Source organism: Leptosomus discolor, chromosome 27 (genome assembly GCF_034619465.1).
Source record: "Leptosomus discolor isolate bLepDis1 chromosome 27, bLepDis1.hap2, whole genome shotgun sequence".
In the NCBI taxonomy this organism is placed as follows: Eukaryota; Metazoa; Chordata; class Aves; order Leptosomiformes; family Leptosomidae; genus Leptosomus; species Leptosomus discolor.
The window spans coordinates 1,050,515-1,074,092 of record NC_141417.1 but is presented as its reverse complement, the minus strand read 5'-3'; the positions used below and the strand labels follow the sequence as shown (position 1 = coordinate 1,074,092).

At 47.3% G+C, this 23,578-nt stretch overlaps 1 protein-coding gene across 8 annotated transcripts in view; it reads left to right on the top strand.

Annotated features, from left to right (window-relative positions):
- The window catches only part of SCN8A (sodium voltage-gated channel alpha subunit 8), a 42,960-nt gene that overhangs the window by 2,190 nt on the left and 17,192 nt on the right, over positions 1 to 23,578 (top strand). For 2 of the 8 annotated variants that reach the window (XM_086478589.1, XM_086478587.1), the window contains exons 2-15: positions 5,685 to 5,803; positions 7,290 to 7,379; positions 7,598 to 7,726; positions 9,901 to 9,992; positions 13,847 to 14,068; positions 14,832 to 14,895; positions 15,540 to 15,681; positions 16,377 to 16,583; positions 16,926 to 17,213; positions 17,611 to 17,970; positions 18,940 to 19,075; positions 21,022 to 21,260; positions 21,661 to 21,834; positions 22,785 to 23,141. In XM_086478589.1, coding sequence (XP_086334715.1) covers positions 5,685 to 5,803; positions 7,290 to 7,379; positions 7,598 to 7,726; positions 9,901 to 9,992; positions 13,847 to 14,068; positions 14,832 to 14,895; positions 15,540 to 15,681; positions 16,377 to 16,583; positions 16,926 to 17,213; positions 17,611 to 17,970; positions 18,940 to 19,075; positions 21,022 to 21,260; positions 21,661 to 21,834; positions 22,785 to 23,141 — 2,619 coding nt within the window. Of the gene's footprint in view, positions 1 to 5,684; positions 5,804 to 7,289; positions 7,380 to 7,597; positions 7,727 to 9,671; positions 9,764 to 9,900; positions 9,993 to 13,846; positions 14,069 to 14,831; positions 14,896 to 15,539; positions 15,682 to 16,376; positions 16,590 to 16,925; positions 17,217 to 17,610; positions 18,004 to 18,939; positions 19,076 to 21,021; positions 21,261 to 21,660; positions 21,835 to 22,784; positions 23,142 to 23,578 lie in introns of all 8 variants that reach the window. The other 6 variants (XM_086478590.1, XM_086478588.1, XM_086478584.1 and 3 more) reach the window with 5 other exon arrangements.

Genomic DNA, 23,578 nt, shown 5'->3' with positions numbered 1-23,578 from the left:
CAGTATGGCGATAGCTTCGGTGCGTGCTACTTCTTTGTCGCTTCAAATAGTCAGTGACTTCCCACAAAGATTTTTTTTTTTTTAAGGCCATTAAAAAAGGCCCTTCTCTGAATCATCAGGAATTGCGAATCTGCTTGAATCATGGGAAGTTTTCCAAGATTTTTTTTTTTTTTTTTCCTCTCCAGCATTTGCCAGAAGGCTTTGCATCATAGGTCTTTTCTTTTAAAGCTAGACATACAGCACGCATAGGAACAAATTAGCTGCTTGCTTTTCCTTGCAGTAGGACACAGTGATCTTGGTTTATCTAAGGAAACTGCAACTGCATTTTAACTGAGAAGCTGAACTTTCCAGTGGCCTGTTAACTGGTATTTAAAGGAGAAAGAGTGTGACCTAGAAACAGCACCATGGTGCAGGGAGTCAAAACCCCTGGGTTCGGAGCCCAGCCCTGCAAGCGATGGTTTTGTCCGAGCTACTTCTCTTTGCTCAGTTTTGTTTTGCAAAATGGGAGTAGTGACTCTTAGGAGAATCGGGAAAGTCCCTTTGCTCACAGGTAGCAGATATTGGAGCCAGTTTAGCTCCTTTTTGTCTTTATGTAAGTACCAGAGAGAATTTTTTAGTGATTCTTTGTTTTGCAGAGAGTACTCACCTTCCAATTTGTGACCTGAAGCACATGGCAGAAGGAATACTTGTCCATGATATTTGTTGTGGAAACCTGAAACGCTTCAATTAAAAAAACTCACAAGGCAGGTACATGAACTTCCTTGGCTACATGTGCAAACAAAATTCAGGAAAGCTGCCTGTGTGAGCATCCCTAGCGATGAGAACAAAGCAGCTGATCACCTCGTAGTCTTCTCTTCCTTCAGTGTTTGCTTAAGCAAGCAGTAAGGACCATCATCCTCTTCTATTTCCTCAACCTGATTAGTATTTCTATTTTTTAATGGTTTTCCATCTTTTAGACCTCTCTCTCCTTCTCTTTCATTTGCGGCCTAGGCTGTCACTCCTACTGAACACCACCTCACCCTGTTCTTTCCCATTGAACGTGACTTTTGCCAGGTTGTGGTCGTTTTCCTCGGGTAACTTCCATTTCACTCGATGTGAATCTCATACTTGCTACAGAACAAGGTAAAGCTGATAATGCTCCTGCAATGGCTCCATTTAGAAGGTCCCTGAATATTCTGGGAATTGAGAACATGTATAAGCTTAGGTGGATTCATTTCAGTGGAAAACTGAACCCTGCAGTTGTAGAAAGCTGCCTCTACATCCGTGACCATCTGAGGTGAGAGTGGGATTGTCCGAGGTCACCTATAGCTTGCAGATGAGCACCTGAGGATCTTTCCAGTGCGTATGTGCCAATGGAGTGACTTGCAACTTCGTCAAGTCACATGCACCGTTTGGAAATGGGCCCTCCGGTCCAGAATGTCACCTTGGCTGCGTGGACCTGGGAAAATTACAGGGATGTGAGAGACCAGCTTGCGGGAGGCACGTCTGGCTCTAGCATGTGCTTCAAGGAGCCTTCGCTTCTGACTCCTGTAGGGCAAGGTGAAGGCCGTGCAAGGACACGGACCCCTTAATGGGGTTTGCATTTGAGTGAAGTCATGGAAAGAGAGGGAAGAATCGGGACCATCTCAAAAAATCAGCCTTTTATCCTTATTTCCAAAAGCTAGTTACCTCTTCCAGGTCTTACGTGTTTAATGTTGTTTTTTTCTTCCGCTCCATCTCTCCGGTAGGCTTAAAAGGAGCAGGAAAAGTAAGCGTGCCCTTCCTAGCTGTCTTCCCTGCTGCCATGATAGCATGAAGAAAGGAGAGTGTAATCCCTGTCAGGCGTCTTCTCCAGCCCCTTCTGGGTGTTGGGAGGAAGGGAAAGTGTAACGGAGTCCTTTGCTGTTGTACGGCTGTGGAGGAGACGGCAGGTAACGGTGCTGCTTGCTCCAGCCCCGAGCGTTGCCGTAGCACGTAGAGCTTCCGTGCTGTGATCAGGGTCTGCCGCGTGTGGCACGGACCGGGAGGCGAGAGAATCTCTGCTGCAGTCACCTAAATAGCTGCAGCCCACTGGTGGTGAGTGGAAGGAGGGAGAAGCATTTCCGCTGCTGAGGCAGAATGGATTTCCTTACTTAGACAAAGCGCAATGTTGTTAAAACTTAAATCCGGATCGGTGTTGGACAATGTTTATTTTTTAAAACATGTCTTTCAGGGATGTTTTAGTTGGTAAATTTCAAAAACTGTCAAGGGTTTTTTCCTATAATGAGCTTGAAATGAGATTAAAGCAAGAGCAAAATGTGGCAGATACTTTTCAATGGTGAAGAGTAAGTTGCTAAGAAAGAATAAATTTGTCCCCTTTTGAGGGGGATGGAAAAATAAATATTAAATCATGTGCTTTCTGTATGAGGCAGTACAGCTCTGTGAGCCAAAACAGACTTGAAAAATACTTTGCATTGACGTTTAATTCTGTATATAAGTCTTCAGCCTACAGGGTGCCAGAGTTCCCTGTAAATTAATTTTGAAAATAGCTGTGTTAAGGTAACTTGCTCGGGGTGTCATCGGAGAGTCGTCGCTCTCTCTTGCTTAGCATCGAGTGAGGCAGCCATCGGTTACCGCTGTAGGAATATGGTTCCATATGTTCTTAGGCTGTTCATAAAGCTGTTTTCTTCTTCCATCTTCTGCCCACTCCTCCTCACTTTTCAGCCATTACAGGAGTGCTTAATGTAAAACCTGCATGCAGCAAGAGTATTTTAAATCTTCATGTAACTGGAATGCTTTTTGCCATCACTTGATCGATGCTGTCACGCGCTCCAGCAGAGCTTCTTGAGTGCGCTAGTTTGCAAAATGATTTAGAGAAGACTGGTCTTTTGTGATCTTACTTCTTTCCATGAGAGAGCTGTTTCTAAGGTTTCTGTACAGTGTAGATTCCCAGCCAGCTTTAAGGAAACTAAAGTGGACAGAGCCTTTTCCACAGCTCTCTAACAACAAACCGAGACTTTTGAAAGTTCAGCCAGGCTTCATCTTGTAGAAGGCGACTGCAAAATGCCTTTCTGTGGCTATCACCTTTCTCTGAGTTTTGAGCATTGCCTCAGCAGATCTTAAAAGGGCTTGAGGATGTTCTTGGACGTGACCCAGCAAAGATTTTAAGAGCATGCAGCCATTTTGAAATTGAGTTTTAATATGTCAGCAGCATAAAGAAAAACTAAGATAAGGTTTTAAATTGCCAAACACTTTTTGGCTTTTGTGCTCTTCTTTCTATTGACAAGGCCAAGAGGGGATTTACCCAGGATTTTGTAAGACCCACAGGGGAGCTGGAGCAGCGGATCTTGGACCCATTGGAATCAATGAGCAGGCTGGGATGTACTGCACCGTGTTTGTGTTACGGTTGTACGGAGAGGCCCAGTTATGGTGGGCTTTATGGACGGGAATAATTTCGGCAGGCATTACGGTCTGAAAAGAGGAGGCTGGGCAGAGCACGGAAGAGTAAACAAGGAGCTGCCTTGTGTCAGGTCGTGTCATAGATGAAGGGCTAAGCTGGCAAGCAGAACGTGGCGTTCATGTTTGGTGGGCAGTTGCCCTGATCGTTGGATGAAACGGCTTAGGTTACAACCGGGAATGCCAAATTTCTGGGTCGATCCTCGTGAAGGAGCTATTGAAAATGTCTGTTCCCGTGTCATCGCCGCAGCGTGCCGAGGCAAGCGCCCTGACCCTCCCTACGGAGCGGCTTACAGCCACCCCCCCGCTGAGCCCGGCTTGTTCTTCTCGTGCAGGTCCAAAGGCGCTGGGTGGTTTCCATCTGTGAAGCAGCACGCACGTACCTGTGCCGCCGTGTGAAAAGCGGGTTTATTGCTGCCTTGCTGAGCCGCATCTGAGCAAACCGTAGGGCTCCGGCACAGGCATTTTCCCTGTGTAAAACGGAGGCGTAATGAAACTGAGCCGCCTCACAGAACCACTGCATGGGGTTTGGGGGGAATTTCTGTCTTTGTCCGGCTCACCTTGTGCCCACGTAATGTTCAGCACAGTCACGTTGGAGATTTCAGTGCTTAAAACATGTGGTAGAGTTGAGAGCTCAGTGTTTGAGGGACACGACTGAAGCCCGTGAGCGTCCCGGTGTGATGGGGGTCCCGCTCTGAAGCCTCTGCAGGGGACAATGAAAGAAGATCCAAAAATGAGTGGTACGTGAGTCTCGGAAAGTTTGTGGTGTCAGGGAAGGAGAGACAGCTGGTTCTGAAAATCGGGCGTCCCTTGACCACTCTGTAATCTGCAGTTTTGAAAAACTTATGGTCCTTTAGAATGTTGTTACATGCCAAGGTAATCTGTTCATTAATTCTTGATGCTGCTATTTAAGAGCTGTCCAGGGTTGTCTTTAAAGTGCTTTTGTTGAGGGATGCATTAGTGGCTGTGCTAACTAATCTTTCTCACTCAGAGCTGAACCACAATCTGATTTTGATTTCCTTTTCCAATAATTTGCCGCTCAGTGGTCTAATTTAGCCAAATGAGCTAAAATACGTTGTTTCACTTACTAGGAGGGAAATGACAAATTTCATAAGAGCGAGTCTCCTGGGGAAGCACAGTGACTGCGTTGGCAGAAAGCCCTCGTGGATTCCCTTGTGTTGGACTCCGGGAGGCTCGGGGCTGTGCCAAACGGTGGGCTGGTGCCGGGGAGCGAGCCTGCAGCGAGGCCGGCTTTGCTCTGTCCCCCTGCAGCGGGCTGGGTTCAGCCTCCTCCCTGCTGCCGCGGCGTCCCGGAGGGAATGGGAAATGGGAAAAGGGTGCCAGGGAAAGGGCTTTGGCTTTTCGGTGTGCGCAGATTCCTTTTTTTCCTCCAAGCGGTAGGTGCATTGAGCGTGCTGGTATTAAGCACCCGCAGTTCTAATTTTGCCTCGCCAGATGGCTGCGTGTGATTCTCCCGGTGCTTTTTGATATGCGTGTTCGCCAGCGGGGAGATGAAATAGCGGGTCTGTATTTTAAGGCTGGGGATGGAGAGATGAGATCGATTCTGCCTCACGTTTACGTGATTCATTCCACAGGTTCTGTATAAAGTAGCGAACCTTAACATCGCGCTCCTTAAAGGCAGCGGGAGCACATGACTGCCGGGAGTTGGTGCAGCAACGTGGCGTGTGCTCAAGATTGCCAAGGAGTGGGGACGACGGGTGTCTGACTTGGGTCTGCTGCGGGGGGCGGGGGGGGTGACTCTACCATGGCATTTGCTTTCTGCTTACCTGTCCATCTTCCTTTGCAGGTGAGGTGCTGTCTTGTAAAACCACGGTTCGTTGTGGTAGCTGTTAGCGAGGTGTGGGAAGGAGGCACAGGCTCCCCGAACACTGTGCTGTAAAGATGGGGCTTGTGCGCTGGCCTGAAGCCTGGGTTCAGCTGCCGGTTCTGCTCCCAAAGTTGTGGTCCTTGGTTGCGTTGGGCCTCGGTTCTTTTCTGTTAGACAGGGATAACGGGGAGAATGTGCGCTCTTGGATGGGAGGTTTCGCTTCTGCTCCATCTGAGGTGCCTAGTAAAATGGAAGGTTTGGAGTAGAATTATTCATGACGTACTGGTAGGTATGGTGTACCCTTCATAAAGGAGCTTATTCTTTAAAAAAGCAGAAAATGCTATTTTTTACCATGGAAGTTGTTCGTCTTTTTTTGTTCATGCTTTGATTTTCATGCATTAACTCTCTCTCTCTCTCTCTTTCTTTCTTTGTTTCTCTACAGACCTTTGTAGTACTAAACAGAGGGAAAACACTCTTCCGATTTAGTGCCACACCTGCCTTGTACATTTTAAGTCCTTTTAATCTGTTTAGAAGAATAGCTATTAAAATTTTGATACATTCATATCCTTTTTATTACTGAGTTATTTTTGCCTTTGTATATTCATTGAAAAAGCTCTTACCTGTTGTCTTACTGCTCAATGCAAATAGTGTAAGTGAATGATGGTTCTGCACCTGGTGGAGTTGGATTGGCCTCAGAGCACACACAAAGCCGTGTTTCTTCTGAATGAAAAAGCACAGTCCTTTAGACACATCCCATCAAGTAAACTTTTAGTTTGTTTTCCCCGTCTAAATTGTACCTGTCCGTTCTTCCACCAGTGCGCAGACATTGAGAAGTTTCGGAACAGAGATGATTGAAGGTTGTGCTTCACACGAGGAGGAGTTGAGCTTTAACTAGCCACTAAAATGGTTAAATAGGATTAGTATCTGGAGAAGGAGCCAAAGGTACCTTATATGTAATTAGACACTGACAAATTTTTGCTCTTCTGGCATCTCTCAAACTTCCTGCTAATGGCGAGGCTATTCCAAAACGTTCCACTGCAGGGCTTCAGACAGCTCCGATCGCTTTGGAAACATCATCTGCATGTGGTATAGGGGAGAGAGAGGAAAAAAAAAAGGAGAATATTGAAAGAGCTGCTTTGCCCTGTTTATTTATTTATTTTTAGAAAGTGACTCTGAAAGGGAAACGCATTCATTTGTTGGTTTAGAGGCTTCTGCATGCTCGCTTCCTGCATCTCATATGAAGGAAAAGCTTTTCCATCTTTTCAAAGTCAACTTGGGATCTGAGGCTGGGAACGTTCTCTTTGCCTTTTGTGTTATTTCTCGTAGAGTTCCCTCCCCTCTGGCTGTGCTGGGACGCAGCTGAGAGGCGCAGGTCTGTCAGGGGGAGACCGAGATGCTGGCAGTGGATCTTGGGTCTTGACCGAAGATCCCTTTGAGTCTGCTTAAACAGTTTTGGAAGTCAAACAGCTTTGGATCTGACCCTGGATTTCACCATTCTGCTAATAGTTCAGGAGTTAAAATCCACTCAAACTTCTAATTCTGAAATTGTGCTGTCCCTGCAACGCTCCTCGAATCAGTTGGGCCAGAACCTTCCAGCTGCCAACATGACACACGAGATCCTGAACACACAGAGGGAGCAGAGACATTTGGAAAGATTTGTGAGGTTTTCTCCAAGCTAAATCCCAGGTCCATGGATTGCAACACTGCTTTCCTGTTGGATATATTAGCAGACGATATATTTTGATGTTACTGAATAGATGCAATTATATGGGGAGACATTTTCATTTAGGCGTGTGATTTTTGACTTGCTAAGACATACCAGAAAATCTAAAATAACTTGAATGGTGACGTAAAAATACTATTTATGTATAGTCACCCTGGTCTTATTCCCCATGCTTGCTGGAAGCATCTTGGCTCTTATTTGTAATCCACAGAGAATAGACTGGAAATCGTTGTTGAACTTTGTTGCAGTACAGTGATCTTTAGGGAGCCATAGGGGGATGTAAAGAGCCACACTAGTATCACTTGATCCTTGACTTTGTTCTACAGTATTTAGCATGATCATTATGTGCACTATTTTGACCAACTGTGTATTCATGACTTTTAGTAACCCACCTGAATGGTCGAAGAATGTGGAGTAAGTAATGCTTTTGTGTTTTGAAGAATCCCACAGCATGTTGGTTTTCTTCTGTCGAGAAATCTGTTCCTGCTCCTGTTTAAGCCAGCACGAGCACAAGTCGTCTCTTATATCCACTTTGTTTAGACAAAAGTGTTTGTAATTCATCTTTTTTTCATGACTAAAATGACATTTCTGCAAACTTCTCAGTGCGGCTCTCTCTCTCTCCCTCATAACAGGTATACATTCACTGGTATTTATACATTTGAATCACTTGTGAAAATTATTGCAAGAGGTTTCTGTATAGATGGCTTTACTTTCCTACGTGATCCATGGAACTGGCTAGATTTCAGTGTGATCATGATGGCGTAAGTTGTGTTTTCAGATTATTTCAGGTATTTGTGGCATACGGGAGGGGATGACACCTTAGGAGGAGGGTGGGTGCGTAAGGAAAAAAACAAATCAAGGAAAACTTAAGTGAATCCCCACGAGATTTCTTTCTCGATTTTTCAAAAGAAAGCTTTAGCCTGACATGGAGTCCCAGATGTAAAATGCAACTCCGTGGAGCTGCTGCTGCAAAAAAGATGATTTTCTGAAAACTACCTTTATTAATATAAGTCTTTATAAGTGCCTGGTGGTTTAGATTGCTCACGTGCCTGAGTGGCAGCTTGTCCTCTTAAGCAGAGGACGAGGAGCCAAATGTCTTTAAATTCGAGGCTCTACCCCTCCCTCCGTCCTTGGGCTTGCATGTTAAAATGTCCTGGGATGCGACTTTAGGTTGAACAGTTCTTAACCCATTTCCCATGAAGATGCAGTGTCGGAAAAGGAGACACTTTATTTTCCTTCCTCACTCTTTTCTCTTCTGCCCGATCAGCTTACATTGGTCTGGTAATGAGGAGTTCATGGGGATGTCTCAGTTCACAGCTGAACCAGGAGCTGCACGCTAGATTTCTGGGTTTTTTCCTTATTGGCCTGCGCTGATCGTTGCTTAGGCTTAGTGCCGCTGAGGAACCCGGGTGTGTGTCACTGGTAGTCTGAGTCGCCGGTGGAAGAGATTTATTTTTTTCCCTTTTAAATTTGTTTTTGGAATATTGCACGTGTGCGTGTTTGGGCTCCTATAGTCAACAATGGCCAATGAAATCTGGGGGATCATGTAGGAAGGCTCAGGATCCTCGTCTTCAAGGGTTCAGAGCACTTGAATTTAATCGTAGTAAAACGCTTTAATTGCATAAAATGCCCTTTTTTTGGCTGGATTCTGCACCCAAGGTGGTTGACGTTCCTGTGTTTCTGCTCTTTTTCTACTTGCCTTTAGTTGTGTATTTAAATTATATGCAAAGAGTTGGACATTGTACACAAAAGGCGAATAACCAGTAGCTCACTTGAGTTTTACTTTGGAAGAGATGGGGCTGTGCTGTGCCCAGTGTAAACCCACCCGTGTGGGTGAGGCTCCCAGTTCTGTGCACACAGACCGGATTCGACCTGTGAATTGGTTATTTCCTTTGTTTCTCGATAAATTAACAGCTCTAAAAGGCCCCATGCACTGGTCTTAAATAAATGTGCTAAATCTCTGGCTGATGTAACTCGGTAACCTCCTTATTTCCAGTGAGGTTGCTGGGGACATCAGATGCCATCCTTGTTTGTGTCAAGGGCTAGAGCAACCCTGTGCGTTAGTTAAATCCCACTAATAAGTTCTAAGTTTTATGAAGCACTTCAGGCCTTTCTGCACCAGGAAGAATCTTGAATATTGTGCATTTCTTGGCTTTTTCATACCGTGTTTCTCCCCAGCCAGCCCGGAGGAAATACTCTGTTCTAAGCTGTGATAAAATTTAACTCCGTTAACCTTGCGCTGAGCCTCGTATCCTCTGTGTATCTCAGGTTTATCGCCTTGTAAAACAGGGATAATCCTACCTACCTGTGGCTCACGAACGGGTGGTAAAGCGTAAAGGAATAAAATGAAGGATGCTAATCAAAGCGAAAGATGGTCATGCTTAATTAAAAACATGAAGTGAAGTGAATATTCCTGAAACCACTGAACTGACGTGGTGTCACCAAGTCTCCTCGCATATTTGACAGATAGCATTAAATTTTCAAGTCCTATATAGGCGAGAATGCAAGTGTCTAACCGTGCACCTGGACAAGCTGGTTGCGGTGTGGAGAGACTTAAACTGTGTTTTGGCTCTGAAATATTCTGTCTCTCTCTCTAAGTGCCAGTTCTAAAACATTTTAAATTACAAGCTGTTTCCTACAAACAGACAACTATATGAAAAGGAAGGTGACCCCAACGGTGCCATTAACTCTGGTTTAATTCTGCAGGTATATAACAGAGTTTGTAAACCTAGGCAATGTTTCAGCTCTGCGCACTTTCAGGGTTCTGAGAGCTTTGAAAACTATTTCTGTAATTCCAGGTAAGGCGGCCTCCGGTTGGTGTTAGCTGTTGGGTACAGGCCCCTGTGAGTGATGTATTGCTTTGTCTGTAGTTGTTGTTTTATTTTGGTGTGTGTATTGTCATTGTGTTTTTTGTGTGTGACCTCCCTCATTGCAGATATGTCACAGAGTTTGTGGACCTTGGGAATGTCTCAGCATTGAGAACTTTCAGAGTTCTCCGAGCTTTGAAAACTATCTCTGTTATTCCAGGTGAGAACCATTCAGCATTAAAGGCTGGTCTTGCGTGTATCTCTCTTCCATATCTCCCCTCCTGTCCTGCATTGCTTATTTCCCAGAAATGGCACTGGGATATTTTTGATGGGCTTTGCAGTCTGTGTAAACAGAGTAGTTTGAAATTAAGGCTTGTGGGCCTTCCAATTGTGGGACGAACAGTCTGCTGTTCCATACTTCTTTATCCCTGTGTGCACATGTGGCTATCCCATCTCCAAAACGAAAGCCAGGCCTAAAGTTTAGTTCCAGATGGATAAAGAATCAGACACTCCCTCCCTTCTCGGGCTGAAGAGCTTCTCGCTCAGCGAGTCATCCCGTTATCGTCAGTGTTTGTAGAGCTGGTTTAGCAATAAGTTTGTAAAGCGAGCGAGCAAAACCCAACCAAGAGTAAAACCTTTCTGCGTGAGGCTACTTCAGTTACCTGGAGTCAGGTGGGATCTGGGGCAGGTTGTCTTCTAGGCAGTGGCAAAGCTCTTGCCTCCCCGTCTTCAGAAAGGGCTCATGCTGCCTTTTGGAGGTAGACTAAGCCAAAGGGAGCGTTGGCATTACCAGCTTTTGCGTTTGTATGTTGTAGTGGAACCGGTTGTCAGCTGTTAATGCAATGGTGTGTGGCCAAAGGACTGACTGCGCTTCCAGCAAGCCAGAAGTCCCGATTCACAGACCTGCCCGTTTCACGTGCCACCCCCAGAGCTGGACTTTGCCGGACTGTCAGTTATAGAGCTACTTCTAGACTCTTAACTCAGTCTGGGTGTCAAAGGGTCAGCAATGGCCCTTCCTTTATTGTAAGAGGCCGCGGAGCCGTTATGGACTGAGAATACGATTCTCATCCTGAATTCTTGTATAGAAAAGTCTCGTCCAGGTGGTTTCTCAAAAGTGTCCCTAATCTTAAGGTCAAGCTCAAGACTCAGTTCTCACTGGCACTGAAGCGTCTGTAGGTGCTTGACCTGTCTCAAGGTAGACACCCTGAATAGTCACTTGATGACTTTTGGACTTCTATTTCTTTGCCTCTTGTTTCCTAATGCATTAACTGACCATGGTTCTTTTGCTTTCTCAGGCTGCACTTGCATATACGTTTGCCAGAAAAGAGACTATGGAATTGTAGGGGCCCATCACTTTTGTCCCCATTCCAGACTGCTAAACCCATCAGATGTACATGGCTGTTGTGCATGATGTTCTTAAGTGGCACCTGCTTTCCTTGCACCGAATGAGAGTATGCTAGAGTAATGTTCTTACTTAGCCTTCCTGAACGTTTGGCAGTGCGCATACAAAGAGCAAAAGGTATCTGGTAATTGCTGTTAGCAGTGCACTAGGCGGATCTGAAGTGCAGCTGCGGTTCTGTCAGCCTGCTACAGGTATTAACTGGCTTGCTCAAAGAAAAGCATCGATGTTGAAATAAGTTTCGTATGTGTTTTGCTTTCATAATCGTAGCAAAGTGAAGGTGATGCAGCTTTAAGGAGCTGGTGACTAAATGTGTGACAGCATGCCTCGTCTCCTATGGAAAGGAGCAGAACAGTTCAGTTTTGTATCAGTCTCTCCCCACTACTCAAAACTAACAGAGTTTTCCTTTTATTGCAAATGACATCAAGGGGGGTGGATCTGAGCCCTTCTAATTTCAGGGCAGCCGTGCTCTTTACTGAGGGGGTGATGGGCTGCCCACAGCCGAGGGGGTCCCGTTTGAGTGCTGGGCCCACTGAGCCCACCCGCGGCTGGAACTGCAAGTGGCAAAACTTGGCTTGTTTGTATCGGTTCGGCTCTGGGATGGGGTGGCCCAGCTGTGGTTCTGCCGCACAGAGGTCAAGCACAAACCTTGCTCCCCTCTCAGTTTTGTGGCTGACAATAGGAGGGACATAAAGCACTTTAGCCTTTTGGGTTATCGAATATGAACTTAGGTCTAGAGTGCTCTTTATGGGGTTTAGTGCTGTCATGTCTCAGGGAGGAAGTGATTTTTAGAATACACTTAATATTAAAATATAAAGGGGTTCCCCTTGTGCTTCAGCACGTGTAATGGAATGGGAATTGTAGCACCGTGCTGAGCTAATGAGAAACTCATCTTAGTGTTGTGACGAGTGCTAACTACATCTTCGGTCGATAATTGGAATTATCCTTAGTGTGTTTTTTAGGCAAGATAAAATGGGAAATATTACCAGAATGTAACATGCCACCGGCCAAAATTCCGTGCAGGTAGAGGGTCTGCGTGGATCTGTGTGACAGCAGTAGACTGTGGCTCCTGTGAGCTAAACCATCAGAATATTGCTTTCATCTCACGGCTTAGTAGCCCGTGTTGAACTCTCTGGTGGTCTAAAGATACCTTTTTATTGGCATTTGAGTTATTGGTATTTTAACTGACTGATGCCATCAGCCTCCAGGCAGTGCCAGCCTGGGAGACACCTACTTAAACAGGACCCAGCGGTCACCTGGATCTGCAGCACACGGAGGCGATTGCTTCAGCTGAAAGCTGCTGAAGTTGTGTTTATGCTGGGACCGGACTGGGAACACTCCTGCTGCCCGTTTATCGCCCCGGTTCCAAGCCCCATCCTCCTCCTGTGCCTGTGAGGGAGCAACATACAAACCAGACACACAGACGCTGGTGCAAATGGCTGCATGTGCAGAGCGGTGCATATTTGAGCAATGGAGATGAGCATGCAAGCGAGTGCTGTCGTGGTTGTTTGTCTGCCAGAACTAACAGCAAAAACCGTTTTGTGTTGGAGTGGGGCTTTGGCATTGATTAAAAGTTTTGAAGATTGAAGTAAAAGACAGTTTTAAAAGTTATTCCTCCATAAGAATTCCTTTTTATTTAGGTATTATTGAATCTTTATGTTCCTGCTATGGATCAAACCTCTGTTGGTATAGAAGGGTGTCTTGTCAGAGGTTTATTGCAGGACGCTTACGTGGCCTCAGCCAGAGACTCGGATCTGACTAACCCTGAATTCGGCTGGATCTGTGATTTTTTTATTATTATTTTTTTTTCCTCCTTCGCTAATCATTTTTAAATGCAAGATCCACCCTCCTTAACCTCAGAAGGGCTGGTTAAAGGGCCCCAGTACTGTTTTGTTTCTGCATCCAAAATTCTTGCTTGTTTAGATCTGTTCCCTGAAAGCACCAGTGCCGCGTTCTTCCACCAGTGCATGGAAGGTTCCTCTTGCAGACCAGACTGGTTTGGAAAACCAGCAGGATTCTTGGCTTAGGCCTGAGCTTACTTTTATTAGTGAGCCTTGATGATCCTGACGGCCTCGGTAAAACCCCAGGAGCCAGCGCTCTGGATGAAATCCTGCCCTGCCCGTAACAAAGCCCATGATCTAAATGAAAGATTCAGCTCCTGCGAGGAAAGGGGAAGTGCTGGAACAGTTTAGTTAAGCGGTAGAAACTTAAGATGTAGACAGTTCGAAAGGTATTTGATCTTTGTAAGTTGTTGTCGTTTGTGCCAATAAGCCAGGCTTAAACACGACTAAACGTGTCCACGGAGAGGTTTGTAGCAGCGTATCTTAATTTAACGTCTTTGTTTCGACAACCCCTGCTTTCATGGCAGTGACTCCTGAGTAGCTTTGCATCCTCTGCTGCAAGGCTCAGACATTCTCAGGGAGGAACGCTGGTATTTTGTTTTGTCCTAACTATTGCTAGTTCCCCATTGGAACGGGTGAGCTGGGTTCATTCATCACCTTTATTGCACGGTGTGGAAGAACCCGAATGCGGGTGGTGGTTCCCAGGAACCCGGCCATTTTATAGCAACAATCTGCTGCCACGATATAGCGGTCGCAAGGTACTGTATGTATTTGAATTTTCAATGTCTTTTCATTCTACAGGAGTGATTTCTAGTCTTGTTTTCTTCTCTGCAGGCTTGAAGACCATTGTGGGTGCCCTAATTCAGTCTGTGAAGAAGCTGTCAGATGTAATGATCTTGACAGTATTTTGTCTCAGTGTCTTTGCTCTGATCGGGTTGCAGCTGTTTATGGGCAATTTAAGGAACAAGTGTGTGATATGGCCAATTAATGTGAATGAGACTTTCCTGGATAACGGCTCTAGGGGCTTTGACTGGGAGGAATACACCAACAATATGTGTAGGTATTTCTGCAGTGATACTCCCTAAAACCTTCTTGTTTGGCTTAATGCTGCTGACCAGGATTTCTGACACGGCTTATAATGTGGTGTGTCCAGCTTTGCGCAGTAAAAAGCCCTCACTCAGGTATTTTTCAGTTTTGAGAAACCTGGCCTTGTTAAGGGGTTTCCAGTTGGGTTCATCCTTTGGAAGGTCTCGGCTGTGCTCTTTTAGCTAAAGATTTTGTCCAAAATGCATTTTTTTTTTCCTGTTTTGTTTCCGATTAAAAACTGGTTTAATGTGGTAAATGGGAAGTGACTCTGCCCATTGAAGTCCCCGGGCTGGATGTCAGGTCCTTCCCTTAGTTTTCCTGAGCTCTTCAGAGAACACCCATGAAGTTGCTGGTCCCCGTTTCTGCTTCGCAGCATCCTTCCCCGCCGGCAGGATTTCAGAGCTGTAAGTGATGCTGCGGATGATCCAGGAACCAGCCTCCAAGTTTTTGTCACTTGATTTCTTCCTCCCTTCTCCCTTTGAGCTTCTCTACTGTGCGGTCAGCTAGTTTTAAATCTTTATTAAAAGTGCTGTGCTGACTTCCAGAAAGGTGTTTAAACTCCGGCACAGTTAGTGGGGCCAGTGTTATTTAGAGCTGAGTTAGTTTACTGATAAATTTATCAGTAGGGGATCTAGAAGGCTCTTCAGGGAAGGTTTTTATAGTGCTATAGGATGTGAAATCCTCTAACTCCATATGTGTGTGCATGTAATCTTTTCTTTTTCGTCTTCTTCAGCAAATTTTTACATAATTCCTGGCGCCCCTGATCCTTTGCTCTGTGGTAACAGCTCAGATGCAGGGTGAGTGTTGAGCTTTATTAAAAGTAGGGACTCTAATTACCACTGATGTTGGCTAATGATGGTAAAACCTTTGGAATATCTCCTGTTGCTTCCTTTGTTGGTTCTGGGGTTATTTCATATGTAAAAGGTTTCACGATTCTTAATCCAATTTTTAATCCATTGTCACTATCTGTTTGACTAACACAACGTAAGCTGGCATTTCTCCTGTCACCTCAGGGGGCAGCCACGTCTAATGGTGGTTACTAATGGTGTTATTTCCCTCTGAATCCACTCATAAGAATCGTCAGAGAAGTAGGGGATGGAGGTTCAGAAATGGAAACTTGCCATGTGCTATTGCCTCCAGCTGGTTTTTCACCCAGTCCTGCAGCTCCTCTGGCGAGAGCTCGTCCTTTCGGCTCACGTCAGGTGAAAAGCCCCACGTTGCCGCGTCTTGTTTCCGTAGGACGGCGCTAACAGGGCTTTTCTGAAATCCTGACTGTCGTCTCCTTGTCTGCTATTCTGACTTGACACGGAGAGCAAAACGCACGCCGTCTCTTAGGGGAGTTGTGAAAATCTCCGTAAGCAGGGGTGATGGGCATGCTGTCAGCTTGCTCTGTGCCTTTTGCCGCCGTGGCGCCCTGAAATGGCTCTTGTCTTCTTCGCAGTCAATGTCCGGAGGGTTACACGTGCATGAAAGCAGGACGGAACCCGAACTACGGTTACACAAGCTTTGACACTTTCAGCTGGGCTTTTCTGGCTTTATTTCGCCTTATGACTCAGGACTTTTGGGAAAACTTGTATCAATTAGTAAGTAAACGCTTTCCTTCGGTGTTATGCAAGATGGGAGTTTGGGGGCAATACGGGAAAGGCCAACGTGACAAGCTTTACTGTGTTGCTTCTCTCGGGAAGAATAACTACCAGTAAAGCTGCACAACGTGCTGTTGTGTGTCGAGGAGGAAGGGGACGTGACCTGTGAGCAGGTGTGGTGCTTTGAAGTCCAGAAGGGACGGTGGGTCCTCAGCGTGCGTACAGCTGGACTGTGAATCAGCTCTGGAAGGACCTGCCCGCCTGCTGCAGAAGGCGGTGAGCTGTTCAGCTCTGCTCCCAGAAGGCGCTCAGGCGCTTTGGAGGGCAGAGTGTTTCCTTGTAACCCGAGGATGGTTTGGGGACCTTGCTGAAAGGGCTTTTCTTCTATTTGCTTTTGTTTTAAGGGAGTCTAAGCATTGAGTTTCACGCTGTACTTTGGAATCATTTTCATTTTGCATCCGTTGGATGTTCCCTTAAGAGGAGAGGAGGGATGTCACCTTTAGTGTTTATGGGTAATGAACGTGCAGCGTCTTAGTGCTTTGCAGTGGAAGTGCTGAGGTGGTAAATATGCAGCACCACTGGAGTTTCTTAGAAGCATTCAGGCCGAGAAACTTGGGATCAGTTCACGTATCGGGTGTCACTCTGAAATTGCTTTCTCCTTTCCTTTTCTCTCTACCCTTCTTTTCTACTTCCAGACCTTACGAGCAGCAGGAAAAACCTACATGATCTTCTTTGTCTTGGTGATCTTTGTGGGATCGTTCTATCTGGTTAATCTAATTTTGGCTGTGGTAGCGATGGCTTATGAAGAGCAGAACCAGGCCACGTTGGAGGAGGCAGAGCAGAAGGAGGCAGAATTTAAGGCCATGTTAGAACAATTGAAAAAGCAACAGGAAGAAGCACAGGTGAGTGTTTTGATTGTATATTTTTTGTTGTGTTTACATATTTTAAGATTTCTTTGCCTGTTATTACAGAGCAGGGATGTACATCTTTGTTGGTCCTTTATCAAATGCTTATAAGCAAAGCAAAGCTGAGGGACTGAGATAGATTTCACTACCTGCAAAAGTACACTGTAAAAGTTTTTACAAGTCCTGGCTGCAAGTTTCTTCCAAGAGAAATAATAAGCATCTCAGTCCTGCCCCAAAGATTGGTACTTACCTGCATTAAGCCACACTCTTTCTTGAAGCAGAAGATGGAGTATAATTAAGATCTGATTTATTTTTCCCTTCTCTTGCCTACACCTTCAGGCTGCTGCTATGGTCACTTCGGCAGGGACAGTCTCGGAAGATGCTGTGGAAGATGATGGTGGGGGGAGGATGTCTCGGAGCTCTTCGGAGATTTCCAAACTCAGTTCCAAGAGCGCCAAGGAGCGTCGAAACAGGAGGAAAAAACGAAAGGACAAGGAGCTGTCAGAAGGAGACGAGAAGTGTGACAATGAAAAGGTGTTCAAGTCTGAATCTGAGGATGGCATGAGGAGGAAAGCATTCAGGCTACCAGATAACAGGCTAGGAAGGAAGTTTTCCATCATGAACCAGGTAGTTTTCGTTTCCTTCACTAATGTTTGTGCTTGCTTGTAGTCAGGATAATGTTCTAGCTTAGATCCTGATTAGCATGTCAAAGGAATGTGCCCTCCACCTTAAACTTGCAGTGGATCAGGAGGACACTTAGGGCCCAAATTTCCAGCCCTTGCACACACTAACCCTGGCATAAATTGTTCTGGAGAGCAGCGAATCCGTCCCAGTAACTTCCTCACCGACGTAGCTCAGCCAGCCAGGAGTGAACAGTGCCTAAAGCAGCGCTGGCGGCTAAGTGGTGGTGGTCTGTGTAGACGTGGAGAGGGAGCGAAACCACTTTAGCAGCACTTGATGGCTCTGCAGTGCTTTGTTTCCATGCTATTCACGCTCTTGTCGTTCTTTCTTTTCTCCCTCCTAGTCTCTCCTCAGCATCCCAGGCTCCCCTTTTCTCTCCCGACACAACAGCAAGAGCAGCATCTTCAGCTACAAAGGGCGATTTCGCGACCCAGGCTCAGAGAACGAGTTTGCCGATGACGAGCACAGCACCGTGGAGGAAAGCGAAGGCAGGAGAGACTCCCTCTTCATCCCCATCCGCGGTCGTGATCGAAGGAGCAGCTACAGCGGCTACAGCGGCTACAGCCAGGGCAGCCGGTCCTCGCGCATCTTCCCCAACCTCCGCCGAAACGTGAAGAGGAACAGCACGGTGGACTGCAACGGCGTGGTGTCCCTCATCGGCGGCCCGCCTTCCAGCATGCCCGGGGGCCGCCTCCTGCCCGAGGTGAGGATGGATCAGGCAGCTGCCCATGGCAGCGTGAGGAGGTCGAGGAGCAGGTAGCGCAGGCGAGGCGGCGTGTCCCCTTCTCCTCTCCCGTGGCCGCCCTCGAGTGAGCCAGGCGGAGCGGGAGTCGGTCTGTCTGACCGCAGCTGATCAAGGGTTGAACGCCCCGTGCTTTGACTTCCCCTCTCTTTGCTTCTCCAATCTGTGACCCAGCTTCCTGGGGAAAAAAGGCTTGGATCTGGGTCCCTAATTAACGGACTAATAGTAGCAGGAACCCTGGGTGTATGTCGGGGCAATCCATAACAAGCTGTTTAGAGCATGAGAATGGGGAAACCAACCAACGTTTGTGGCGAATGTTCTCCACAATAAGATAAAATATTGGGAGATTTAAAGGGAAATACGAACAATCAAGGGGTGAAATCGAGAGGTGGTTTCCTCTCCCGGTTGTGTTAGAGAATCAGCTTCACAGTGGGCTAGAGAAGGAGAAATCCCCACTAGTTCTCAGACAGTGATGTGGCTGAGCTTCTTTTATCCTCATATTCAGATGCAGATTTTTAAATAAAGGTTGATACTGTCCAATGCTCAGTTCCTAAACCTCATTGATTTGGGTGGCTCCGATGAGGCTGGGTTCACACTCTGGCCAGATGGGTTGTGAAGTGGCCTAGCGAAAAGAGTCACTGCCCCTCTGCGCTGTTCGGTAGCCCTGCAGAGTTACTACAGCCGTCTTCATTAGACATGTGCTTTAAAATCTAGTCCTTACTTTGTCTAAGGCTGCGGAGCACTGGTGCTGGCAGAAATGAGGGCTTGAGTTGGGGTTTGACCACTTACATAATGCGGGAAAGCGAGAAGGGTAGCAGGAACAAAGATGTTTTTCTCTCCTGGGCATACGTGCCATATTTCTAGGCTGAGAGTATGTGAGACGCTGGGAAGACGGAAGAGTTTATATTAATCATCACACGAATTTTGCAGGGTACTACTGAAATCGAAATTAGGAAGAAACCTGGTGGGTCTCTCTTGGTCTCGATGGATCAGGTGAACGCGTCCTATGGAAGAAAGGACCGAACCAACAGCGTAATGACCGGGTTGACGAATACCCTTGTGGAGGGTAGGTATGGCTGGGGGGTTCTGCAGCGCGTACGGGGGGGTTGCCCTGCCGTGGCGTGCTGTAGGCAGACAGAGGCCCACCCGCCTGGCAGGTCTAGGGTGGCTCCTCGCGCCCGTCTGCCCGGGGTCCCTGGGGTGGCGCCGCGCTGGCTGTCCCTCTGCACGGCCAGAGGTGCGGCCGGGCACGGAACACGGGTGCGGACACGCGGGTGCGCCGGGTCTGTCCGAGGGGATGCCGAGCGGGAGCGTTGGACTTGGTGAGGTGGCTTCGGCGTGGCGTGGGGGAGGAGAGCGCTCGCTGGTGGGGGCAGGAGCTGGGTGAGGGGGGTCGGGTGGGGAGCATGGGCTCTGGTCAGGCCCCGTCTGTCCGGGTGGGTGCTGCACAGCAGAGGTCGGTGTTGAGCCTTGGGGACCTGACACAGGACGTCCATGCCCTTCAGATGCAGGGAACTGAGCTGTCCCTGCTTTCGAGTAGCACGTATTCATGCGTTGGTTTTGCCCAAACCTGCTTCTTTTGGGTCATTATTGATACAGAAGTGTTTATTAGACTTTATTTCACTTGGGTTTGCCTCCAAGTTACGTCGATACAGAGGTAAAGGCAACAAAGAGTTGTAATTCCACCGGCATGAACAGGCAGTGTGGAGATGACAGGGGGAAGCGATGTCTGATGCAAGTGTTCTGTCTCCTGCCGTCCCCCAAGGACTGGGGAGACCCTCCTGCGCTCACAGTCTGTGGGAGAAGGAGGTTTGAGCTCCGCTGAGAGCTGAAACGTGACGGTGTCAAAAGAGAGAGGGGCTTCTGGGGGACGGGAATTCTGAAACGGACGGCACCCAGCGATGAGGTTCCCAAATGTGTTATGCAGGAGCCAGCGAGAATTTCTGAACAGCAGCCATCTGAGGTGGAGGATCTCAAATTCCTGCTGTCTCCTGCAATAAAATTGTATGAAAACTAAATATACTTAGAAACAGAGCAAGGTTCTGCTGCTGCTTCCCTCCTGCGCAAACGCCTACAGGCTACAGTGCTACGGTCCTCTTTTTTAACTTTAGAAACTCCAAGGCAACTAAATACTAAGCAACCGGGGAACCAATGAGAAAGAGAGCGCAGTGGTCCTTTCCCTACCCATAAAAAAATAAAACTTCAGCATGAACAGCTGTATAGCCTGGGTGGAACCAGTGCAAGCCAAGAATAGAGGGGAGGAACTCTGGGTTATTGTTTTTTTTTCCCCTTAAGCGCTTGAAATAAGCCGGTGTAAAAAAATGGACATGGCGTCGTGTGTGATTGCTGTCAGTGGCTGTGGTCGGTCTTAATCAGGTTACTCCTGTTGGAAACCCTTCGCAGCGTTAGGCCGTGTGTTTCCTCTTTTAGACCGCGTCGGCATTCAGCACAGAATTCATTTAAGTTGTTTAGAAACGGGCACCAAAGGCAGTTTAGACTCCGCAACTTTGGTTTCAACCGTTTTACCTTGATCCGCTCAGAGTTCAACATACCCCCTCGTTTAAAATAATTTGGGTTGAATCCTGAGGTGCAGGCGGGGCTGTGGCACAGGGGTGGAGCTGACCGCGCTCCGGTCACCTCGGGCAGGTGCGAGGCAGCTCTTGCGCGGCGACAAAGGAGGAGCCGGGGGAGCTGGGGTACAAAGGCTCGACCCGACTCTTCTGTCGTGGCCATCTGCACGCTCGGCCGTGGTCGTAGGGCTCGTGGCTCGGTGGCTCGTTGTCTGGAGCTCTTGCCAAGCGGCCTGGAGCTCAGCCGTGGCGAGGGATGTGTGTACGTACAGGAAAATGTGTCTTTGGCTCGGGGGTATCGAGCTGTTGTGCAAGCAGGGGCATGCGAGAGGGGTTCAGGGCAGGCAAGATCAGGCGGTATTTTAGCTGTGCTGAGCAACAGACCAATCCCGCAGCCTCGGAGGGGAAGACTGAGCTCTGTTGCTGTTTTTTGTGACCGTAGAGCTGGAAGAGTCCCAAAGGAAGTGTCCCCCTTGCTGGTACAAATTTGCCAACACGTTCTTGATCTGGGAATGCCACCCGTACTGGATCAAGCTGAAGGAGATTGTGAACTTAATTGTCATGGATCCTTTTGTTGACTTGGCCATCACCATCTGTATTGTGCTGAACACTTTGTTCATGGCGATGGAGCACCATCCTATGACCCCAGAGTTTGAGCACGTGCTCTCCGTAGGAAATCTGGTAAGACAGTGCTGGGGAATATTCCTTACGGATCTGTTCCTGCTGGGATGCGTTGCTGGTTAAGGCAGACGCAGACTGAAAGAGCTGCTGTTCCAGACCCCGAGGACGCTGAGCCTTCACCGCAGCCCAGAGACCTTTGCTAAGGGCGCGCGTCTCTGGGCAGGATTTGTTCAAAATCCATCTGTTAATTCCTGGGGTGCCCGAGGGGGTCAGGGATACTTGTGCTGCGCTGGGGGAGGGAAAAAACCCCTGGAGCCGAGCGCGTGGCACGGCCCGGGCCGCGTGTTGGAGTTGGCGTGACAAAACCGGCGTTGTTTGGTATTGAGCCTGAAAACCGGAAAGTGAGTGAAAGCGAATCTTTGCCTGTTCTTTGTCTGTCTGTCTCTCCTCACCACTCCAGGTTTTCACTGGAATTTTCACCGCAGAAATGTTCCTGAAGCTCATTGCCATGGATCCCTACTATTATTTCCAAGAAGGCTGGAACATCTTTGATGGATTTATTGTCTCCCTCAGTTTGATGGAACTGAGTCTGGCAGATGTGGAAGGACTTTCTGTGCTGCGATCTTTCCGATTGGTATTCCATATTCCAGTTCTTTCTGAAAGTTACTAGCTTGGAGCTACTAGAAAGCTTTTTACATAAGAGTAGGCAAACCCCACTTTTTTCTGGTTTTGGGGAGGACAGAGGTGGAGTAGTGTAATTTTTATGGTCTCTTCTTGCTTCACAACTGCTCTTTCTGAGATCTGAGCAGCAGCTCGTTGCGTTTAGGCAGTGAAGGATGACTTGGGAGGTATCTTGGTGCGGAGTACTTCATGTGGGTGGAGATGGACCACGTTAGAATGTGCCTCTTATTTCAGATGGTCAGATTTGGTAGGTTGCATGTTACAGTATAATCAATGTGCTGAATATCTGCAGCCTTCACGTGCTTTAACTTGTGCTGTCAGTGGTTAAGGTTTTGCAAATTAAATCATGAAAACGTCGAGGTTAGATTTTTTGGGCATAGAGAACCAGAACTGAGGTCGGATTTTCCAAGGAGCACAATGCACAGAAGCTCCTGCTTCTACCCAGCTTCAGAAAGTCTGTCTCCAAATGAGATTCGCTGGAAATTAAACTTTGATTGTGTGTTCTGGGTATGCCAGGAAAACGAGTCCTTTTTTCCAGGGGAAGATGAGAAACATTCAGGAAAGAAAAAAGTAATTTTTTTGTGACACACACCCTTCAGATAAGTCGCCTAACTTCCTTAATGCTGCAAAGTCTGCAAAGCAAGGTGGAAGCTCCATCCTTTTCCTTCGTAAAGGGAGATCACCATGTGGGGGATAACTAAGCACAACATACAGGAGGCCAAATGCGAGGGGAAGTTAAGCATTCCCTGCTCCCGCTGACTTCAGCAGGAGAAGCATGGGCTTGTGTTTACGTAGAATACAAGATGGTTGCTGCTTAGAAAGTTCTGCCTGATTTTCCTCTTTGTTTAAGATGAAATTAAATGAAGTGTCATTTGTCTGGTTTGTTTGGCTTTTCTTTTGTAGCTGAGAGTCTTCAAACTGGCCAAGTCCTGGCCCACTCTGAACATGCTGATAAAAATCATCGGTAACTCAGTGGGCGCTTTGGGGAACTTGACCTTGGTGCTGGCCATCATCGTGTTCATCTTTGCTGTGGTGGGCATGCAGCTCTTCGGCAAAAGCTACAAGGAGTGTGTCTGCAAGATCAATCCGGAGTGTGAGCTACCCCGCTGGCACATGCACGATTTCTTCCACTCCTTCCTTATTGTCTTCCGTGTGTTGTGTGGGGAATGGATTGAGACCATGTGGGATTGTATGGAAGTGGCAGGACAGGCCATGTGCTTGATTGTCTTCATGATGGTCATGGTCATCGGAAATTTAGTGGTCAGTAAATGGTTACTGATGGTCTTTGTTGGTTGCCTCTGGGTGGGGTAGAACATGGGGACACCGCAGGAGGAGGGAGTGATGGTTTGGGAGTCTGTTCCAGCTCTGCTGGGGTCCTTCGTGGCCTTTGGCATATGAACAGTCCCGTTGGCTTTGGTAGCACGATATTAAGGATGTGCTTTGCTTGATGAGGGCCTTAAACAGTTGCCCACGAGTAAAGCACCCGAGCACTTTGCAGTAAAAGCTGGAGGTACAAACCCTCGGTCAAAGGGGACAGACCCACGCCTTGCCCAAGGGGGAAAAAAAGCTTAAAAGAAGCAAAACCTGGGGTTTCAAATGCCGGGAGAGGAAACAATGTGGTACGCAGGGGAAGGTCCTGAAGTGTTAAAATCAGGTTGGAAGTGTCTTCTAAAATCTGCCCACTACCTCAATCATGA